General features: G+C 47.5%; 1 protein-coding gene across 3 annotated transcripts in view; it reads left to right on the top strand.

Moving 5' to 3' along the window:
- The window catches only part of LOC115107992 (mitogen-activated protein kinase-binding protein 1-like), a 44,651-nt gene that overhangs the window by 15,751 nt on the left and 10,275 nt on the right, over positions 1 to 18,625 (top strand). For 2 of the 3 annotated variants that reach the window (XM_029631834.2, XM_065008897.1), the window contains exons 5-23: positions 177 to 347; positions 903 to 1,040; positions 1,251 to 1,433; positions 1,982 to 2,142; positions 2,395 to 2,584; positions 2,752 to 2,880; positions 3,084 to 3,268; positions 3,348 to 3,565; positions 3,751 to 3,821; positions 5,740 to 5,937; positions 6,488 to 6,599; positions 6,695 to 6,758; positions 9,172 to 9,282; positions 9,575 to 9,613; positions 11,020 to 11,174; positions 11,269 to 11,306; positions 15,524 to 15,736; positions 18,095 to 18,228; positions 18,410 to 18,549. In XM_029631834.2, coding sequence (XP_029487694.2) covers positions 177 to 347; positions 903 to 1,040; positions 1,251 to 1,433; positions 1,982 to 2,142; positions 2,395 to 2,584; positions 2,752 to 2,880; positions 3,084 to 3,268; positions 3,348 to 3,565; positions 3,751 to 3,821; positions 5,740 to 5,937; positions 6,488 to 6,599; positions 6,695 to 6,758; positions 9,172 to 9,282; positions 9,575 to 9,613; positions 11,020 to 11,174; positions 11,269 to 11,306; positions 15,524 to 15,736; positions 18,095 to 18,228; positions 18,410 to 18,549 — 2,650 coding nt within the window. The remainder of the gene's footprint in view (positions 1 to 176; positions 348 to 902; positions 1,041 to 1,250; positions 1,434 to 1,981; positions 2,143 to 2,394; positions 2,585 to 2,751; positions 2,881 to 3,083; positions 3,269 to 3,347; positions 3,566 to 3,750; positions 3,822 to 5,739; positions 5,938 to 6,487; positions 6,600 to 6,694; positions 6,759 to 9,171; positions 9,283 to 9,574; positions 9,614 to 11,019; positions 11,175 to 11,268; positions 11,307 to 15,523; positions 15,737 to 18,094; positions 18,229 to 18,409; positions 18,550 to 18,625) is intronic. The other variant, XM_029631835.2, reaches the window with a different exon arrangement.

An 18,625-nucleotide genomic window follows, 5' to 3' on the forward strand; every position in this document is an offset into this window, starting at 1 on the left:
CATGTCCTGAACTCTGACCTGGGCACAGTCACATTCACGTAACAACCTTTTTGACCTTTTTAAATAGTGTGTGTGAAATGGTTCAGACTGTGTGGATTGTGGCTGACACGGCATGTGTAACCTCGCAGTGACTTTATCTCTCTCTCCCCTTCTCTCGCACTCCCTCCCCCTCCCAGTCGGGTCACCTGCCTGCGGTGCGTGTGTGGGAGGTGTGTGAGTTTCGGCAGGTGGCGGAGCTGCAGGAACATAAGTATGGCGTATCCTGTGTGGCCTTCTCTCCCAACAGCAAATACATTGTCAGCGTGGGTTACCAGCACGACATGATGGTCCACGTCTGGGCATGGAAGGTACGCCAGCAGCCTCTGGCCAATAGGCATCCTACTTAAGTTGCCCAATGTCACCTTTTATGTCAACAAATGAAATTCTCATCTGCCCTGTGTGACCTTTTCTATGAGCCAATATTGTCTGCCCTTCTGCTATAGCCACGGCCCCAGAGACAGCAACATCCATATTATCTACCCTTCTGCTATAGCCACGGCCCCAGAGACAGCAACATCCATATTATCTACCCTTCTGCTATAGCCACGGCCCCAGAGACAGCAACATCCATATTATCTACCCTTCTGCTATAGCCACTGCCCCAGAGACAGCAACATCCATATTATCTACCCTTCTGCTATAGCCACTGCCCCAGAGACAGCAACATCCATATTATCTACCCTTCTGCTATAGCCACGGCCCCAGAGACAGCAACATCCATATTATCTACCCTTCTGCTATAGCCACTGCCCCAGAGACAGCAACATCCATATTATCTACTCTTCTGCTTGTGTAACTGCCACAGGGTCTATACTTCTATGGTTACTGCCCTCATACATTTTGTGTTTTTGTTGTGGTTGCAGAAGAACACAATAATTGCTGCTAACAAGGTGTCCAGTAAGGTGACGGCAGTGTCCTTCTCTGAGGATAGCTCCTACTTTGTGACAGCAGGGAACAGACACGTCAAGTTCTGGTACCTGGACCACTCCAAATCTATCGAGGTACTTTCATCTCTGTTCCTTGTGCAGGCTAATGCTACTGATTGTGAGCAGAATAACAGAATGGCTAACACTTGTTACTCATTGCATTTCACACTACTAACTAACTGCATTTCTCTCTCTCATTTCTCTCCAGTCCCTCTGCTGGGGCGCTCTGGACTCCTGATGCTAAGTCTCATACTAATAACACTAGTGTTTCTGTTGTCTGTGCAGGCCAGTGCTCCAGTCCCTCTGCTGGGGCGCTCTGGGCTCCTGGGGGAGCTGAGGAACAACTTCTTTTGCGACGTGGCATGTGGGCGGGGCTCTAAGGCCGAAAGCACCTTCTGTATCACCACCTCCGGCCTGCTCTGTGAGTTCAACCCCAAAAGGATGCTGGACAAGTGGGTGGACTTACGGGTGAGTCACTGACAGATGGACTGGCCTATGGGTGAGTCACTGACAAATGGGTGGGCCTATGGGTGAGTGACTGACATCGGAGTGTGAAGGTGCCTTTGGACTGTTAACAGATGGCCTCGTGCTAGGAAATGGCCGGCATGTGTCTGTGGAGGGAAACGAGTTCATGTTCTTTGGTATGGACTCTGTCCAACTGAAGGCTCTACTGAGGTCTGTGTGTCCCCTGTGTCCTGCCAAGCAGCAAGGGGATCACAGAGAGGACAGGGACGGGGACAGGATGTGTTTGAGATACTTTCAAATGGGAACACCTTTGTCCATCCAGGAGTGAGGCCAGGAAATTGAGCATAGATATGTAAACTAGATCATTACTGACTGGATCCTCGGGTCCTTGACACTAGATTTTCTCTGTTGCATAACTTCCTGCCCTCTATAGACCGTGCGTAGCAGTGCCAATCTCTGTGTCTGAGAAGCACCTCCAAGTCACTCTTTAATGTTACCGATTGAGTCATTGGTAGACTGATTGGTTGATTGATCTCTTCCTGTCCCCGTAGACCAGTGTGGCCAGGGCTCTGTGTGTGTCAGAGGAGCTGATCTTCTGTGGCTGTGCTGATGGGATGGTGCGAGCCTTCAGCCCTGCTGACCTGGGGTTCATCTGTACCCTGCCAAGACCACACCACCTTGGCACTGACGTGTCCAGCATCACACAGGCCAGGTGTGACACACACACACACACACACACACACCTCTGGGTAGAAGTTACCCTTAGGTATAGATCTAGGATCAGCTTACCCGTCCCAATGCTAACCTTAACATTTAAGGTGGGGGAATACGAAACTAACCTTAGGTCAGTTTCTAGAGGCATCTTCACAACCCTGTTTTGCAACCAATATTAGGAGCTGAAGCAGGTTTCTCCTGGTACACCATGCATTAACATAAGTCACACATGACTTTTTTCTCCCATCAGCCACCTGTTCTCCAACAAGATGTCTGCCCGCTACCCTGACTCTGTGGCGGTGACCTATGACCCGGCCAGTCATTGGTTGAGCTGTGTGTATAACGACCACAGCCTGTATGTGTGGGATGTCAGGGACCTCCACAGGGTAGGCAAGGTGCATTCTGCCCTCTACCATGCCGCCTGTGTCTGGGACCTACAGGTAAAACGTCAAGATATCAGAGTACTATTTGAGGGCTGTAGAGATGATTAAGTGTCTCATTAGTTGAGGCTATATGGAAGTACTTCAGTACGATGCAGAGTGAGTGTTCTTTTACAATACCATCGCATCCTTCTCCATGTGTTCTTCCTCCCCTCTCTCTTCTCCAGATGGTCCCGGAGGTCCCAGAGTCTGGCCGGTCTTCGGGAGAGTTCCTCAGCTGTTCAGCAGACAACACTATCCGACTGTGGAGTACAGAGAGGCAGGGACACACACGTCCACAGAATGTTCTCAGTAAGGTATGTGTCCAATACTTAACAGTGTACTCTAGTAGATACCGACCCACCTCTGCATGTAAAAAGCTGTGTTGTGTCGAGATAAATTGTTAACCCTCTTGCTGTATTGGCTCCTGGGAGTCATCTTTCTCCCTCACCCCCGCTGGTCTCCAGCCATCCTTCTCTGGCCATTCTTCCTTCTTTCATCCACCTCTCTTACCCCTCAGGACTTGTTGAAGGTGATCTATATGGATGAAAACACCGCCGCCCTGGTGGAAACGGAGGGAAGTGTGTCTGTTAGCACAGAGAAGACGGACGGACAGACGGCAGAGGCCAGGACAGGCATTAGGACCATCTGTGTCAGCCCCGATGGGAAACACCTGGCGTCTGGAGACCGCAACGGGATGCTGAGGTACGGAACGGGAAGAGAATGGAATGGAGGCTGGTTATGTCTGTGCAGGGTGTGTGTTTGATGTGTGTGTGTTCTGCAGGGTTCATGACCTCAGCAGTATGACAGAGATTCAGAAGGTGGAGGCCCATGACTCAGAGATCCTGTGTCTGGAATACTCTAAACCAGAGACGGGTCTGAAGCTGTTAGCCACCGCTAGCCGCGACCGTCTGATCCACGTCCTGGATGCTGAGAAAGACTACGGCCTAGTCCAGACCCTGGACGAACACTCTTCATCCATCACCGCTGTCCGATTCGCTGGTGAGTGACCTGTAACCTCCCGGCATCAGAGAGAAAGACGTTACCATGACGTCAACGTATGTAGAACAGAAACGGTCTATGTGGTAACGTTTGACAGTAGGAGATGCTGTATGTAAGATCTTTGTCCTGGTCAAAGCTCTGGGGTTGTTCTCATGGCTAGGGTTACTTTGCCTCTCCCCCCTCAGCCAATGACAACAAGGTGAGGATGATCAGCTGTGGAGCAGACAAGAGCATCTACTTCCGTACGGCTCACAGGGTAAGGCACTCAACACTCAGTCAGGCTACACAGGGTAAGGAACACTTTAGGGTATCACGTTGCAATTACGGAAGTCCAACATTTGCGTTGTTGTAAATGCAACGTTTTGTAACTAACTGGGTTTTCAGTATCTCCACATTTGCAAAAGAGACAGCAGTCATCATCATCTACTCTTCATCCTTCCCTTTTCAAATCTCCCTATTAGGATAATGGATAGGGGAATGGGACTACTGTTAAGTTCTGGAACATTAGTCCATCGCAGGGACAGGGTTCCACTTCCAGACCCAAAAATGTCTTGTTAACTTCCTGCTAGCATCTTTCCCAGTGTAAATAGACATTATTTGAGTGGCAGTTTAGAAAACAAACACTGACATACATCTCTCGCTCTCAATCTGATCTTCTCTGGCAGTGCTCTCTGTTCCATCTATTATCATGCTCTTTGTTTTTACCAAGTGGCTGCCTGTCGGTATTTAATTCAGAGAAATTGCACACCGCCCCCATCTTGTTTTTCAGAGTTTTAAAAACATCCGTTACCGTCTGTAAGTGAATGTAGCTCTGCTTGTACATGAAGACACTGAGCAGACACTGAGCATAGAGAGTAGAATACCTTAAGAGGATAGCATTATTGTTCAAGAGGAAGCTAGATAACGCCGACAGAGGTTGTTGTTGTTGTTGTTCTCTCCTCTCCCTCAGACAGACGGAGGTACAGAGGTTGTTGTTGTTGTTGTTCTCTCCTCTCCCTCAGACAGACGGAGGTACAGAGGTTGTTGTTGTTCTCTCCTCCCTCAGAGAGACGGAGGTACAGAGGTTGTTGTTGTTCTCTCCTCCCTCAGAGAGACGGAGGTACAGAGGTTGTTGTTGTTCTCTCCTCCCTCAGACAGACGGAGGTACAGAGGTTGTTGTTCCCTCCCCCCCTCAGACAGACTGAGGTACAGAGGTTGTTGTTGTTGTTCTCTCCTCTCCCTCAGACGGCGGTACAGAGGTTGTTGTTGTTGTTCTCTCCTCTCCCTCAGAGAGACGGAGGTACAGAGGTTGTTGTTCTCTCCTCTCTCAGAGAGACGGAGGTACAGAGGTTGTTGTTGTTCTCTCCTCCCTCAGAGAGACGGAGGTACAGAGGTTGTTGTTGTTCTCTCCTCCCTCAGAGAGACGGAGGTACAGAGGTTGTTGTTGTTCTCTCCTCCCTCAGAGAGACGGAGGTACAGAGGTTGTTGTTGTTCTCTCCTCCCTCAGAGAGACGGAGGTACAGAGGTTGTTGTTGTTCTCTCCTCCCTCAGAGAGACGGAGGTACAGAGGTTGTTGTTGTTCTCTCCTCCCTCAGAGAGACGGAGGTACAGAGGTTGTTGTTGTTCTCTCCTCCCTCAGAGAGACGGAGGTACAGAGGTTGTTGTTGTTCTCTCCTCCCTCAGAGAGACGGAGGTACAGAGGTTGTTGTTGTTCTCTCCTCCCTCAGAGAGACGGAGGTACAGAGGTTGTTGTTGTTCTCTCCTCCCTCAGAGAGACGGAGGTACAGAGGTTGTTGTTGTTCTCTCCTCCCTCAGAGAGACGGAGGTACAGAGGTTGTTGTTGTTCTCTCCTCCCTCAGACAGACGGAGGTACAGAGGTTGTTGTTGTTCTCTCCTCCCTCAGACAGACGGAGGTACAGAGGTTGTTGTTGTTGTTCTCTCCCCCCTCAGACAGACGGAGGTACAGAGGTTGTTGTTGTTGTTCTCTCCCCCCTCAGACAGACGGAGGTACAGAGGGTTGTTGTTGTTCTCTCCCCCCTTGTTGTTCTCTCCCCCCTCAGACAGACGGAGGTACAGAGGTTGTTGTTGTTGTTCTCTCCCCCCTCAGACAGACGGAGGTACAGAGGTTGTTGTTGTTGTTCTCTCCCCCCTCAGACAGACGGAGGTACAGAGGTTGTTGTTCTCTCCTCCCTCAGACAGACGGAGGTACAGAGTTCAGGCGCTCTCACCACGTGGTGAGAAAGACCACTCTGTATGACATGGATGTAGAGCCCAGCTGTAAGTACGCTGCCGTGGGCTGCCAGGACCGATGCATCAGGATCTTCAACATCAGCAATGGGAAGCAGAAGACTTTCTACAAGGGTTCACAGACTGAGGATGGCAGCCTGCTTAAGGTTTAGTATCATTCAACTCTTAAACTCTTGTCAAAAACAGAGAAAATGTCAACTCTCTGTTGCTGCTCCTCAAAGAAGGTCTTTATGAAGCTTGTGATAGTTACGGCGTTTCGACTGGAGATGGGCACTGATATGGCGTCAAATCTGTATCCATGTCATTTTAGTTTGACTAAATAGCATTGCAACTGTGTGGACTTCACTTATCACGGATTTGTGACATTCAGACAACTTGCTTGCCCATTGGGCCAGGTCACAGGTGTGAATGTTCTGGGGGCTAAACCTACCCACCCAGTTTTGGGGTACAATGGGAAGTCTGTGGATGGCCCATCAGCAGGCAGTTAACTATGCTAAATTGAGAGCCGGTGAGATGATTTTGTGCCTGCGGGAACAGTCACGTATGCTCTTTTACATAGTAATTTACAGCAAGGATAAACCGATATCAAGATATGCCTGGCTCCTATTGATATCAAACGATATTGATATCATTTGAATTGTCGATATTGGTGCCATCACTAGTTTCACCCTTTTTGTTCTGTTATGTCCCATGCAGGTGCAGACTGATCCGTCTGGTCAGTACGTTGCCACCAGCTGCTCTGATAAGAACATCAGCATCTTTGACTTCCGCTCTGGAGTGTGTGTGGCCACCATGTTTGGACACTCTGGTAACAGACCATGATATACTGTACACACACGAACACACACACAGAGTATCAAATCAACCTACCACCCAGCTGATTCATTATTTTCCTGCTCTCAGAGATAGTGACTGGGATCAAGTTCACCAACGACTGTAAACATCTGATCTCTGTGTCTGGGGACAGGTATGACCCCTGCCCTGGTGTGTGTGAGCCTGTCTGCCTGTCTGCCTGTCTGATGGCCTGTCTGCCTGTCTGATGGCCTGTCTGCCTGTCTGATGGCCTGTCTGCCTGTCTGATGGCCTGTCTGCCTGTCTGATTGCCTGTCTGCCTGTCTGATTGCCTGTCTGCCTGTCTGTCTGTCTGATGGCCTGTCTGCCTGTCTGATGGCCTGTCTGCCTGTCTGATGGCCTGTCTGCCTGTCTGATGGCCTGTCTGCCTGTCTGATGGCCTGGCTGTCTGTCTGATTGCCTGTCTGTCTGACTGCATGTCTGTCTGATGGTGTGTCTGCCTGTCTGTCTGCCTATCTGCCTGTCTGTCTGATGGCCTGTCTGTCTGATGGCCTGTCTGTCTGATGGCCTGTGCCTGTCTGCCTGATGGCCTGTCTGCCTGTCTGTCTGATGGCCTGTCTCCCTGTCTGTCTGTCTGATGACCTGTCTGTCTGATGGCCTGTTTGTCTGTCTGTCTGTCTGATGGCCTGTCTGTCTGTCTGATGGCCTGTCTGTCTGTCTGTCTGATGGCCTGTCTGTCTGATGGCCTGTCTCTCTGTCTGTCTGTCTGATGGCCTGTCTGTCTGATGGCCTGTCTGTCTGTCTGATGGTCTGCCTGTCTCTGTCTGTCTGTCTGTCTGTCTGTCTGATGGTCTGTCTGTCTGTCTGATGGCCTGTCTAGATGGCCTGTCTGCCTGTATGTCTGTCTTGATGGCCTGTCTGTCTGGCCTGTCTGATGGCCTGTCTGTCTGATGTCTGTCTGATGGCCTGTCTGATGTCTGTCTGATGGCCTGTCTGTCTGTCTGATGGCCTGTCTGTCTGTCTGTCTGTCTGATGGCCTGTCTGTCTGATTGTCTGTCTGATGGCCTGTCTGGCTGATGGCCTGCCTGCCTGTCTGCCTGTCTGATTGTCTGTCTGTCTGTCTGTCTGATTGCCTGTCTGATTGCCTGTCTGATTGCCTGTCTGTCTGCCTGTCTGTCTGCCTGCCTGTCTGATGGCCTGCCTGTCTGATGGCCTGTCTGATGGCCTGTCTGATGGCCTGTCTGTCTGATGGCCTGTCTGCCTGTCTGTCTGATGGCCTGTCTGTCTGATGGCCTGTCTGTCTGTCTGATAGCCTGTGTGTCTGTCTGATGGCCTGTCTGCCTGTCTGATGGCCTGTCTGTCTGTCTGATGGCCTGTCTAATGGCCTGTCTGATGGCCTGTCTGATGGCCTGTCTGTCTGATTGTTTGTCTGATGGCCTATGTCTGTCTGATGGCCTATGTCTGTCTGATGGCCTATGTCTGTCTGATGGCCTATGTCTGTCTGATGGCCTATGTCTGTCTGATGGCCTATGTCTGTCTGATGGCCTATGTCTGTCGGCCTGTCTGTCTGTCTGATGGCCTGTCTGTCTGTCTGTCTGTCTGTCTGATGGTCTGTCTGTCTGTCTGATGGCCTGTCTGTCTGCCTGCCTGTCTGTCTGGCTGATGGCCTGTCTGTCTCTCTGATGGCCTGTCTGTCTCTCTGATGGCCTGTCGGCCTGTCTGTCTGTCGGCCTGTCTGTCTGTCGGCCTGTCTGTCTGTCGGCCTGTCTGTCTGTCGGCCTGTCTGTCTGTCGGCCTGTCTGTCTGTCGGCCTGTCTGTCTGTGGCCTGTCTGTCTGATGGCCTGTCTGTCTGTCGGCCTGTCTGTCTGTCTGTCTGATGGCCTGTCTGTCTGTCTGATGGCCTGTCTGTCTGATGGCCTGTCTGTCTGTCTGCCTGCCTGTCTGTCTCTCTGATGGCCTGTCTGTCTCTCTGATGGCCTGTCTGTCTCTCTGATGGCCTGTCTGTCTCTCTGATGGCCTGTCTGTCTGTCTGTCTGATGGCCTGTCTGTCTGTCTGATGGCCTGTCTGTCTGTCTGATGGCCTGCCTGTCTGTCTGTCTGTCTGTCTGTCTGATGGTCTGTCTGTCTGTCTGATGGCCTGTCTGTCTGCCTGCCTGTCTGTCTGTCTGATGGCCTGTCTGTCTCTCTGATGGCCTGTCTGCCTGTCTGTCTGTGGGCCTGTCTGTCTGATGGCCTGTCTGTCTGCCTGCCTGTCTGTCTCTCTGATGGCCTGTCTGTCTGTCTGTCTGTCTGTCTGTCTGTCTGTCTGTCTGTCTCTGTCTCTGTCTCTGTCTCTGTCTGTCTGTCTGTCTGTCTGATGGCCTGTCTGTCTGATGGCCTGTCTGTCTGCCGGCCTGTCTGTCTGTCTGATGGCCTGTCTGTCTCTCTGATGGCCTGTCTGCCTGTCTGCCTGTCTGCCTGTCGTCTGTCTGTCGGCCTGTCTGTCTGTCGGCCTGTCTGTCTGTGGCCTGTCTGTCTGTCTGATGGCCTGTCTGTCTGTCTGATGGCCTGTCTGTCTGTCTGTCTGATGGCCTGTTGTCTATTCCAGCTGTATCTTCGTGTGGCGTCTGGCTCCAGAGCTCACCATGAGTATGAGAGAACGCCTTTCCCAACTAAGACGAACCCCCCTCACACCCCCCTGCAACACATCCACACTCAGGTAAAGGATTGGATGGGTGTAAGCGGTAGGGTAACAGTTTCCACAAGAAACCAAGGAGTATGTCCAGTCCTCTAGCACCGACAAGTCTCCTAGGGATGGGTGGTATACCCTATCTGACTATATACCGGTATTGATGCACGGACCGGTTTGGGTTTTACCTTCTAAGACGTTATTTCAATGTTTGGTTTGTTAAATGTGATACGCTACCACGCTACGTGTAGCGTCCGTTTTTATAGTTTAGTCCGCTACTTGAGTCGTCTCTCTCCCTCTCTTCATTCCGATTTCCTCACAGACTAAGCCCCGCTCCCTGTCACTCAAGGAGCCACCGCAGGTAATTCATCTCCACTCTCCTCTACCCAGGTTACATTTATTTTTGTACTTGGCGCCACTCTTCCTCACCACACTGCTTCCCTCTACACTCAGCTCCTTTCCTTCTCCCTCGCTGTCCATTTCCACATCTCCACGCTCTTTCCGCTTCTTCATCCGGTGTAGTAGCAAACTGTTCAAATTGTTATTGTATCTTGAATTTGACGCCATGTCACCTCCGCAAGAGTATGTCAGCTACATGAAACTGCTAAGAGAAAACATTTAATGTTGCTGTAACGAGTGCGCTGAGAGTCGGGAAGCAAGTACAGGGAGTGAGTGTTATGAGGTGCTGGTGCGCTTGACGATGGTGACAGGTGTGCGGGATAATCAGCAGCCAGATGACCTAGAGGCCGGAGAGGGAGTATAAGTGACGGTACCCCCCCTCACCGACGCGTGGCTCCAGCCGCAGGACGCCGACAAAGGGGACGAACCCGGGGATCAGGAGCAGACCGGTCACCCCTGCTGAGGAGCAGGAACCTGACAGACCGGCTGAGGCACGAGAGCCTGACGAACACGTGGAAGCAGGGGAGCCTGGCGATCCGGCTGAGGCAGGGGAGCCTGGCCTGTAGCGGCTCCCGGACCCGACGTCATTTACACTGGCACAAAAAAACAAACCCTGATACTTCCCTTAGGTGAGGTGTTATTCTCTAATGACAGTGCCAGGAAGCAAGTACAGGGAGTGAGCGTTATGAGGTGCTGGTGCGCTTGACGATGGTGACAGGTGTGCAGGATAATCAGCAGCCTGATGACTTGGAGGCCGGAGAGGAAGTATACGTGACAGTTGTGAAAGATTAGAAAACACTGACCAACACTTTGGTTCCTACCCTGTCACGATAACTCCTCCCTGGCTTTTTTATTTGTTTTTTTATTTGTCATGTCAAATTAAACTGTACTCAAAGTGCCCACTATTATATTCTATCTATAGAATTAGAATAGTCATTCTATTCCCATGATTCCAACTGTTCACCCAAGTGTTTTGATCTAAATCACAAGTCAAATCCTAATTGCAATTTTTGGTCAAAAAATAAGGCCTATATTTTTTTGGTCCATATCATGCAGCCATATGTGGAAATGATCTCAAATGAGTGCAAGAAATGCATAAATTGATGAAAATGCTAAAACAATGTTGTGGTTAAAGTTTGACTGTTCGGTAAAAAAACAATCAGAATGGAGGATGCACCATTTACATTTCTTGAAATATCTTAGAACGTATGTGTTGCCACACTAGGGTCACGCACTACTCATGAAGCACATTTTTTTTATTTTGTTATTCAAAAACATCAAATACCATCATACCATCCCAAAATATCATAATATTATATTTTCGCCATATCGCCCAGTCCTACTGTCTCGTTGTTGTGTGTGGTATAGGCGTGAGGTGTACAGTGCACCGGCTCTTGGTCTGATGTCATCAGAGAGTGACCGTGAGGTGGAGGATCCAGAGGAGAGGGACGATCCCTGTGACCTGGAACAGATCACAGTAAACAGTAACACCTCCTCAGGGAGTATCCATGATGACGACGCAGGTACAGAACAGAGTCGTCATATCTGGATGTAACATTTGGGAAACTTCTACCTATAGTGTCTCTACATGAAATACTGCATTCTTGTCTATTATAGGTGCCTCGGATGAAGGACAGGACTGGGAATCAAAGAAGGTTTGTTGAACTGTTGTAGTTACACACACGCACACACACGGTGGTTGCTCCATTCTGCCCTCTGCTGGTCATGCTACTCTCTTTCTTACACTCCCCTACATATTTATTTGGAGAGTGACACTAATTTCCTTATTTTGGCTGTATACTCCAGCATTTGAGATCAAATGTTTTATAATTCATATTATGAGGTAACTGTACAGAATGTCATATTTTATTTGAGTACACTTTCATACATATCTGTTTTATAGTTTAGAAATAAAAACACTGTACCTACCCAGCCAGCACATAACGTTCTGAGAACCATATGTTTCTTAGAACTTGGTGAGCGCGTGGTTTTGCTATGGTTATTTTTCATACAAACTTCCCACAACTTTCTGGGAATGGTGCAGGATAGTTCCTTGACTTTGGAACATTCTCAGCACATTTTAAGGAACTTGACAAAAACTAAATTTTCTTGGTATGTCATTACTTTAACAGACCGTTTCCTAAACATTCAAACACAGTTGCATTTAATTTCAGTTTTAGTAATGGTCTAGGAACGTTCTCCAACTGGTTTGCTGAAGGTTTCCTCATGGTTTTATTTAACTTAATTGGGAGAGGGGGCAATATTTTCACCTCCGGATGAAAAGCGTGCCCAAAGTAAACTGCCTGTTTCTTATACTCTGTGAGTATAATAGAACTGATATGGCAGGCGAAACCCCCCCCCCCCCAAAAAAAAATTCAGGTTACCACTGTTTTCAATGGCTAGTACTATAATTATAAGCAAAGTCCTCCCAAATTGCAGTTCCTAGGGCTTCCACTAGATGTCAGTCTTTAGAGTTTCAGACTGGTTTTTGGAATAATGACCCAGAAATTGTAGTTCTTCTTAGGTGGCTCCCATTTTGGCTGTAGTGTTTCCAAGCGCGTGGAGGAAAGTGCGTTCTTTCTTATTTATCTCCGGTAATGAACATACTATTCTCCGTCTTAAATTTTATCATTTATTTGCGTATTAGGATACCCAAGGTTTGATTATAAACGTTGTTTGACTTGTTTGGAAAAGTTTTCGTAACGTTTGGGATTCATTTTGATGGAGGGAAACTGAGTGGATTATTGACAAGCGCATCAGCTAAACTGAGTTTTTATGGATATAAAGGACATTATCGAACAAAAGGACCATTTGTGATGTAACTGGGACCTTTTGGAGTGCCAACAGAAGAAGATCATCAAAGATAAGGCATTTTTTATATCGCTATTTCTGATTTTCGTGTCGCACCTGCCTGGTTGAAATATGTTTTCCATGTGTTGGTATGCGGGGCGTTGTCCTCTGATAATCGCATGGTTTGCTTTCGCCACAAAGCCTTTTTGAAATCTGACACGGCGGCTGGATTAACAACAAGTTAAGCTTTATTTTGATGTATTACATTTGTGATTTTATGAAAGTTAAATATTTATAGTAATTTAATTTGAATTTGGCGCTCTGCAATTTCCCTGGATGTTGTCGAGTTGTCCCGCTAGCGGCACGCCTATCCCAATGAGGTTGAAGTAATGTTCTCAAATTGTTCCAGGAACATTAAGAAAACTTTCCATGAAAACCACAAGAAAACATTAACTTTCGGAGAACGTTCTAACAATGTTATTTAATTAATTGATAATGGCCGAGAAGCAAACCGTGACGATTTATCCTCAACCCACCTGCTTTGAGGGCATTATCACTTTTATACAACGGGTTACCAACATATTCAAGTAGTGATTGACATTTGAATTAATAACGTTATTTTTATTAATATATTCATACCATTTCATCCTTCCACAAGATATAGCCCCGACACAAGTCTAGGGTTGCTACCCAAGCTGGCTGGTTGTTCGTTCTATTGGTTCGTTGGCCAGAGATGCGACCAAGTTATTCAGTCTTTCTGTTCTGGATCTATGGACGCGACTCAGCCGTTCGTTCCATTGCTAGCTAGCCAACTACGGCTAATTTACAAAATCGCCAAACAGTGCAGATAGAATAACAACAGTAGTTGTATTTGCATTTGTTTATGCTGTTTTCTAGTGACAGTTATTTGGATACATCCATAACAATGAGCTAATGAGGCGCGATGTCGCCTGGCATAGAACATGTGCTCACTCGTCAGGACATTGGTTCAGAGGAGCTAGTTAAGAACACAGCTAACACAATCACTTCAAACTGAATCTGGAAAGACTGCAAACTACAGTAGCTGCGCTTCGTTTAGTTTGACCTTTTTTACCTATATATCCGTAAAAATTATGCAAGTTGAATCATGAGTTCGACTGGCTGAGAAACGCTCCCTGCCTGTCTCTCGTCCCGACTCGTTCATTACTATGGGACAGCTGGAGATCGAATTTGAATATTGAAACAATGTTGCAAATGTCGGAGAGCGACAGCAAGGTTTATACAAATCTCCTCTGTTGAAAACTAAATGTTGGTCGAGAAGAAATGTGCGATGATGTCTAGATGCTTTTTATGCTGGAAATCAAGTTGATAACATGCCCGGCTGGGCTGATGAGACAGTGGATTGCGCAGTCAGATGGAACAGAGTAAATAGGCATTTTAATGTCCTAGATTTAGCCGGTGGTAACTTGTGGAATAGACACCGACTGGAATGCGGTTTTAACCAGCATTCAGGATTAGACCCACCCGTTGTGTAAAAACATATACATTCCGTTCTCAGCGTCAACAAAACTCTCCCTATCCTCTATCTTAAGTATGTGCAGGTGTTTTGGCCACGCCCACTAATTGACCACACCTGATCTTAATGAGGGCTTGTTTCCTTTTAAATAGGGTCTGTTTGAATAGATAATCAGCTTTGTATGAGTTTTAAAAAAACATGGCGTGCTAGCTCCATCCTGGTGGTGCTGTGGACTAATTCTATGGATAGAGAACAGAAGATTATAGGTTTGAATCTGACTGATGCCGTGTCACAACATTTTGTTTGCATGAGTAAGGAATTTCCATGTGTTTTGAGTAAAACAAAAATTAAAACCCAAAACAAGCTAGCAATGTTATTAAAAGACTTATTGAAACATTCAGTGGAAGTTTTTAGGAAGTTATTCATAAACCTGCAAATAACCTATCATTTCTGTTCTCAGAGCTTTAATAAAACCTCCCAAACTTCTAAGGAACCATAGTAAAAAATCACTTCTGACTCGATGTTTAAAAAAACGTTCAGTTTCACCGATCAGGAAACTTAATTCCCAGAACCAAAAACGTACGTTCACACAAATTCCAAGGAACCAAATGTGTTAGCTGGGTAGTCCCCCCATTTGAAGATGTCATGAGTATTTGGAAAAATTCACTTGTAGTGTATTACATTTAGTCAACATTGAGTATTTGGTCCCATATTCCTAGCACACAATGACTACATCAAGCTTGTGACTCTACAAACTTGTTGGATGCATTTTCAGTTTGTTTTGGTTGTGTTTCGGATTATGTTGTGCCCGATAGAAATGAATGGTAAATAATGTATTGTGCCATTTTGGAGTCACTTATAAATAAGAAATACAAACTTCTACATTAATGTGAATGCTTCCATGATTACGGATAATCCTCTATGAATCGTGATTAATGATGAGTGAGAAAGTTAGCGATATAAATATCATACCCCCCCCCCCCCCCCCAAAAAAAAAAAAAATTGCTAACCTCGACCATTATTGGTAATGGTGAGAGGTAAGCAATGTTTTGGTGGCATGATTTTAGTGCATCTGTAATCTTTCTCAATCATCATTATTCACGATTCATTCATGATTATTTGTAATTATGTTCGCATCCACATGAATGTTGAAGTGTTCAATTCTTATTTACAATAGAAGTTATTTCAAAATGACACAATACATTATTTACCATTCACTTTGGTTGGGCACAACATAAATCAAAACACAACCAAAACAAACTGCAAATGCATCCGACAAGTTTGTAGAGTCACAAGTTTGATTATGTGTGTAGATATGTGTGCTTGGATTATTGGACCAAATACTCAACTTTTGACTAAATACATTTTTTGTTCAAATACTTATGACAACTTCAAATGGTGGGGCAAGATACATAAAGTAAACGGTAAAACAGATAGATATGTATGAAAATACCCTCAAAGAAATCTGACCTCGAATCCAAAATGCTGCAGTACTGAGCCAAATTCAACATTTTAGCTTCACTGACCAAATAAATATGTAGGGGAGTGTTCTGTCTTACTTTCACCTCCCTGCACTCTCCTCTCCAGGCCCTAGACAGCCCTCTGGCCCCTGAGCCCTCCAGTCGGCCCCGGCGTCGCTGGTCCTGTCGTATGGGTTCTCTGGAACTCATGGTCAAGTCTATGCTGGACCTGAGACAGCTAGAGGCCTTCTCCATCACCGGCTCCTCTCACAAGAAAGGCCCGGCCTCCCGGCTCAAAGCGAGCGACGCAGGGAGCACCTCCAGCCTGCAAGGGGCCTCGGTAAGTAGAGAGGGAGGAGGGAGAGCTTTGGCATCTATAGTAGGGATGGGCAACTGGCGGGCCGCAACTGGCGGCCAAGCGAGTTAGAATAGTAGAATAAACAAGGTGCAATTCTGAAGTTTTGTTTTTGCATCAGCAGTTTCTCAGTTGTTATGTTAGTCACTGATAGTCAGTCAATTAGCCCATGTCAGGAGAAGTTAGTTTCATGGCCAGCTATTTCTTATCATGGTCCGAGTTTGTTAGGCAGTCTCGCTCAGATTGTCATTTTACGTAGTTTAGCAGACGCTCTTATCCAGAGCATGGAAAGTACATTTTTCTTTGATAACGTAGCTATCAGTACGTTATCAGTAGAGTCAGAGCTAGAAGGAGGGGTGGGTTTGGGTGTGGTGGAGGGGGGTCGGTCAAGTGCAAGTGCTGGTAAATGTTTATTTTTGTTTGAGGGAGGACTGTTTGAAGAAGTAGGGTTTCAGATGTTTTTGGAAGATGGGCAGGGACTCTGCTGTCCTAGCTTCATTGGTAAGCTGGTTCCACCATTGGGGTGCTAGGATAGAGAAGAGTTTGGAGGTGGCCAAGAGTGGGAGGGCCAAGAGACCCAAGGTGGCAGAATGAGTGGGAGGGTTGGAGTGTAGGGTTTGAGCATAGCCAACAGCAAGTTGCAGTAGTCCAGACGGGAGAGGACAAGTGCCTGGATTAGGACCTGCGCCGCTTCCTGTGTGAGGTAGGGTCTTACTCTACTGATGTTATAGAGCATGAACCTGCAGGAGCGGGTCACTGCTTTGACGTTTGCAGAGAATGACAGGGTGTTGTCCAGGGTCACGCCAGGGCTCTTTGCACTCTGGGAGGGTAAGACTGTGGAGTTGTCAACCATGATGGAGAGGTCTTTGAGCGGGCAGGCCTCCGCCAGGAGGAAGAGCAGTTCCGGGTTGTTGAGGTGGCGGGTCGCCATCCAAGTTGAGATTTCTGCCAGGCACGCAGAGATGCGCCACCTGTCGCCACCTGGGTGTCATAAGGGGGAAGGAGAAAAGTAATTGAGTGTCATCCGCATAGCAATGATAGGAGAGACCATGTGAGGATATGACTTGGTGAATCGAGACAAGAGGAGATGGCCTAGAACCGAGCCCTGGGGGACACCAGTAGTGAGAGTACCTGGTGCAGACACAGATCCTCTCCACATCACCTGGTAGGAGCGGCCTGCAATCCAAGAGTGTGACGTTCAGCCCTGAGAGGGTGGAAAGGAGGATCTGATGGTTCACGGTGTCGAAGGCAGCGGATAGATCTAGGAGGATGAGAAGAGAGGAGAGCGTCAGCTTTGGCAGAGCGCAGGGCCTCCGTAACACAGAGGGGAGGGGTGTCTGTTGAGTGTGCTGTCTTGACGCCTGACTGGTTAGGGTCAAGAAGATCATTCTGAGAAAGATAATGAGAGAGTTGGTTAGAGACAGCACGCTCAAGTTTCTTTAGAAAGAAAATAAAGAAGGTATACAGGTCTATGGTTTTTGACGTTAATTGAGTCAAGTGTTAGTTTCTTGAGGAGGGAAGCAACTCAGGCCATTTTCAAGTCAGAGTTGATGCAGCCAGTGGTCAGGGATGAGTTGATGAGGAGTGGGAGAAGGTCTCCAGAGATGGTCTGGAGGAGGAGATGAGTTCGAGCCTGCAGGTTGTTGGACAGCCAGACCTCACTAGTCGACTGGATTGAGAGGGGAGAAAGAGGTCCAGTCGTAGGGTAGTTCTGTGTGAGTGAGACCAGTGGACTCAATAAGCTGAGTCTTCCACAGAGAGGGAGGGGGAGGGGTGGAAGATTAAGGAGGGAGGAGAAGGTGGAAAAGAGTTTCCTAGGGTTAGAAGCAGACGCTTGACATTTAAAGTGGTAGAAAGTGGCTTTAGCAGCAGATCCAGAGGAAGAGAAGGTCGAGTGGAGGGAGTAAAAGGATGATGGGTCCTCCGGAAGTTTAGTTTTCAGATATCATATTAAAAACTGCAAACATTTCTCTCCACCCTAATGTGTAGAATTGCAGGAACTTAGCTGTAAAACAGCTCGTTTTCCTCTCCACCCCATGGCAAAATGAGTAGAATTTCAGGAAATTAGTTATAACATTTTAAAATCTTCTCTCCGCCCCATAGCAAAATGTGTAGAATTGCTGACAAGAGTGGGGCCACAAAATGTTTTGCTCGCAATGTGGGGGTTGGGGGGGTATGGACGTGGGTAGGCAGGCAGATATTTGGTGGCCCCCACCCCCATCAAAGTTGGCCATCCCTGACCGATGGCTAATAGATTCGTAAAAGATTATAGATAGGTACGTAGATGGACTTGAATTTGTTTTTCTCCAACCCTAATGCACCTCTGTTCTGTGGTATAAGCAGGACTTGGAGAAGCGGGTTAAGAGACGTCACTATGCTGCCTGGCTGACTCCCAATTCTGACCTGGGCGCCCAGGGGTCTGATGGACGTGTGCTGTACCCCGAGGGTAGCGATTACCCTGCCAGACGACGGGGCAGGTACACTATGTTTAGACACACACACACACACACACACCACTTCGACCTTCAATTTTTCCTTTCATGTTTCTCTTTATCTATCAAGTTACTGTCTCTGTCTCTCTTTTGACTATCTCTTCTTTTTGTCTTCTCACTGTTCATTCCTTCTTTCTCCCCTATCCCCTATCCTCTTCCCTCTCAGTGATTACCTGGTGAAGGAGTCTCCCCGCAGCCTGAGTAGGGGGAACCGTGGGCCGGAGAGCCAGGACAGCCAGAGCCCAGACAGTGCCTGTTCTGTGGGCTATGGGAGTAGAGGGCTTACTCCTGACCCGGATCATGGAGGTAAGAACACACACATACATACATACATACATACATACATACATACATACATACATACATACATACATACATACAT

Source organism: Oncorhynchus nerka, linkage group LG24, assembly GCF_034236695.1.
Source record: "Oncorhynchus nerka isolate Pitt River linkage group LG24, Oner_Uvic_2.0, whole genome shotgun sequence".
Classification (NCBI taxonomy): Eukaryota; Metazoa; Chordata; class Actinopteri; order Salmoniformes; family Salmonidae; genus Oncorhynchus; species Oncorhynchus nerka.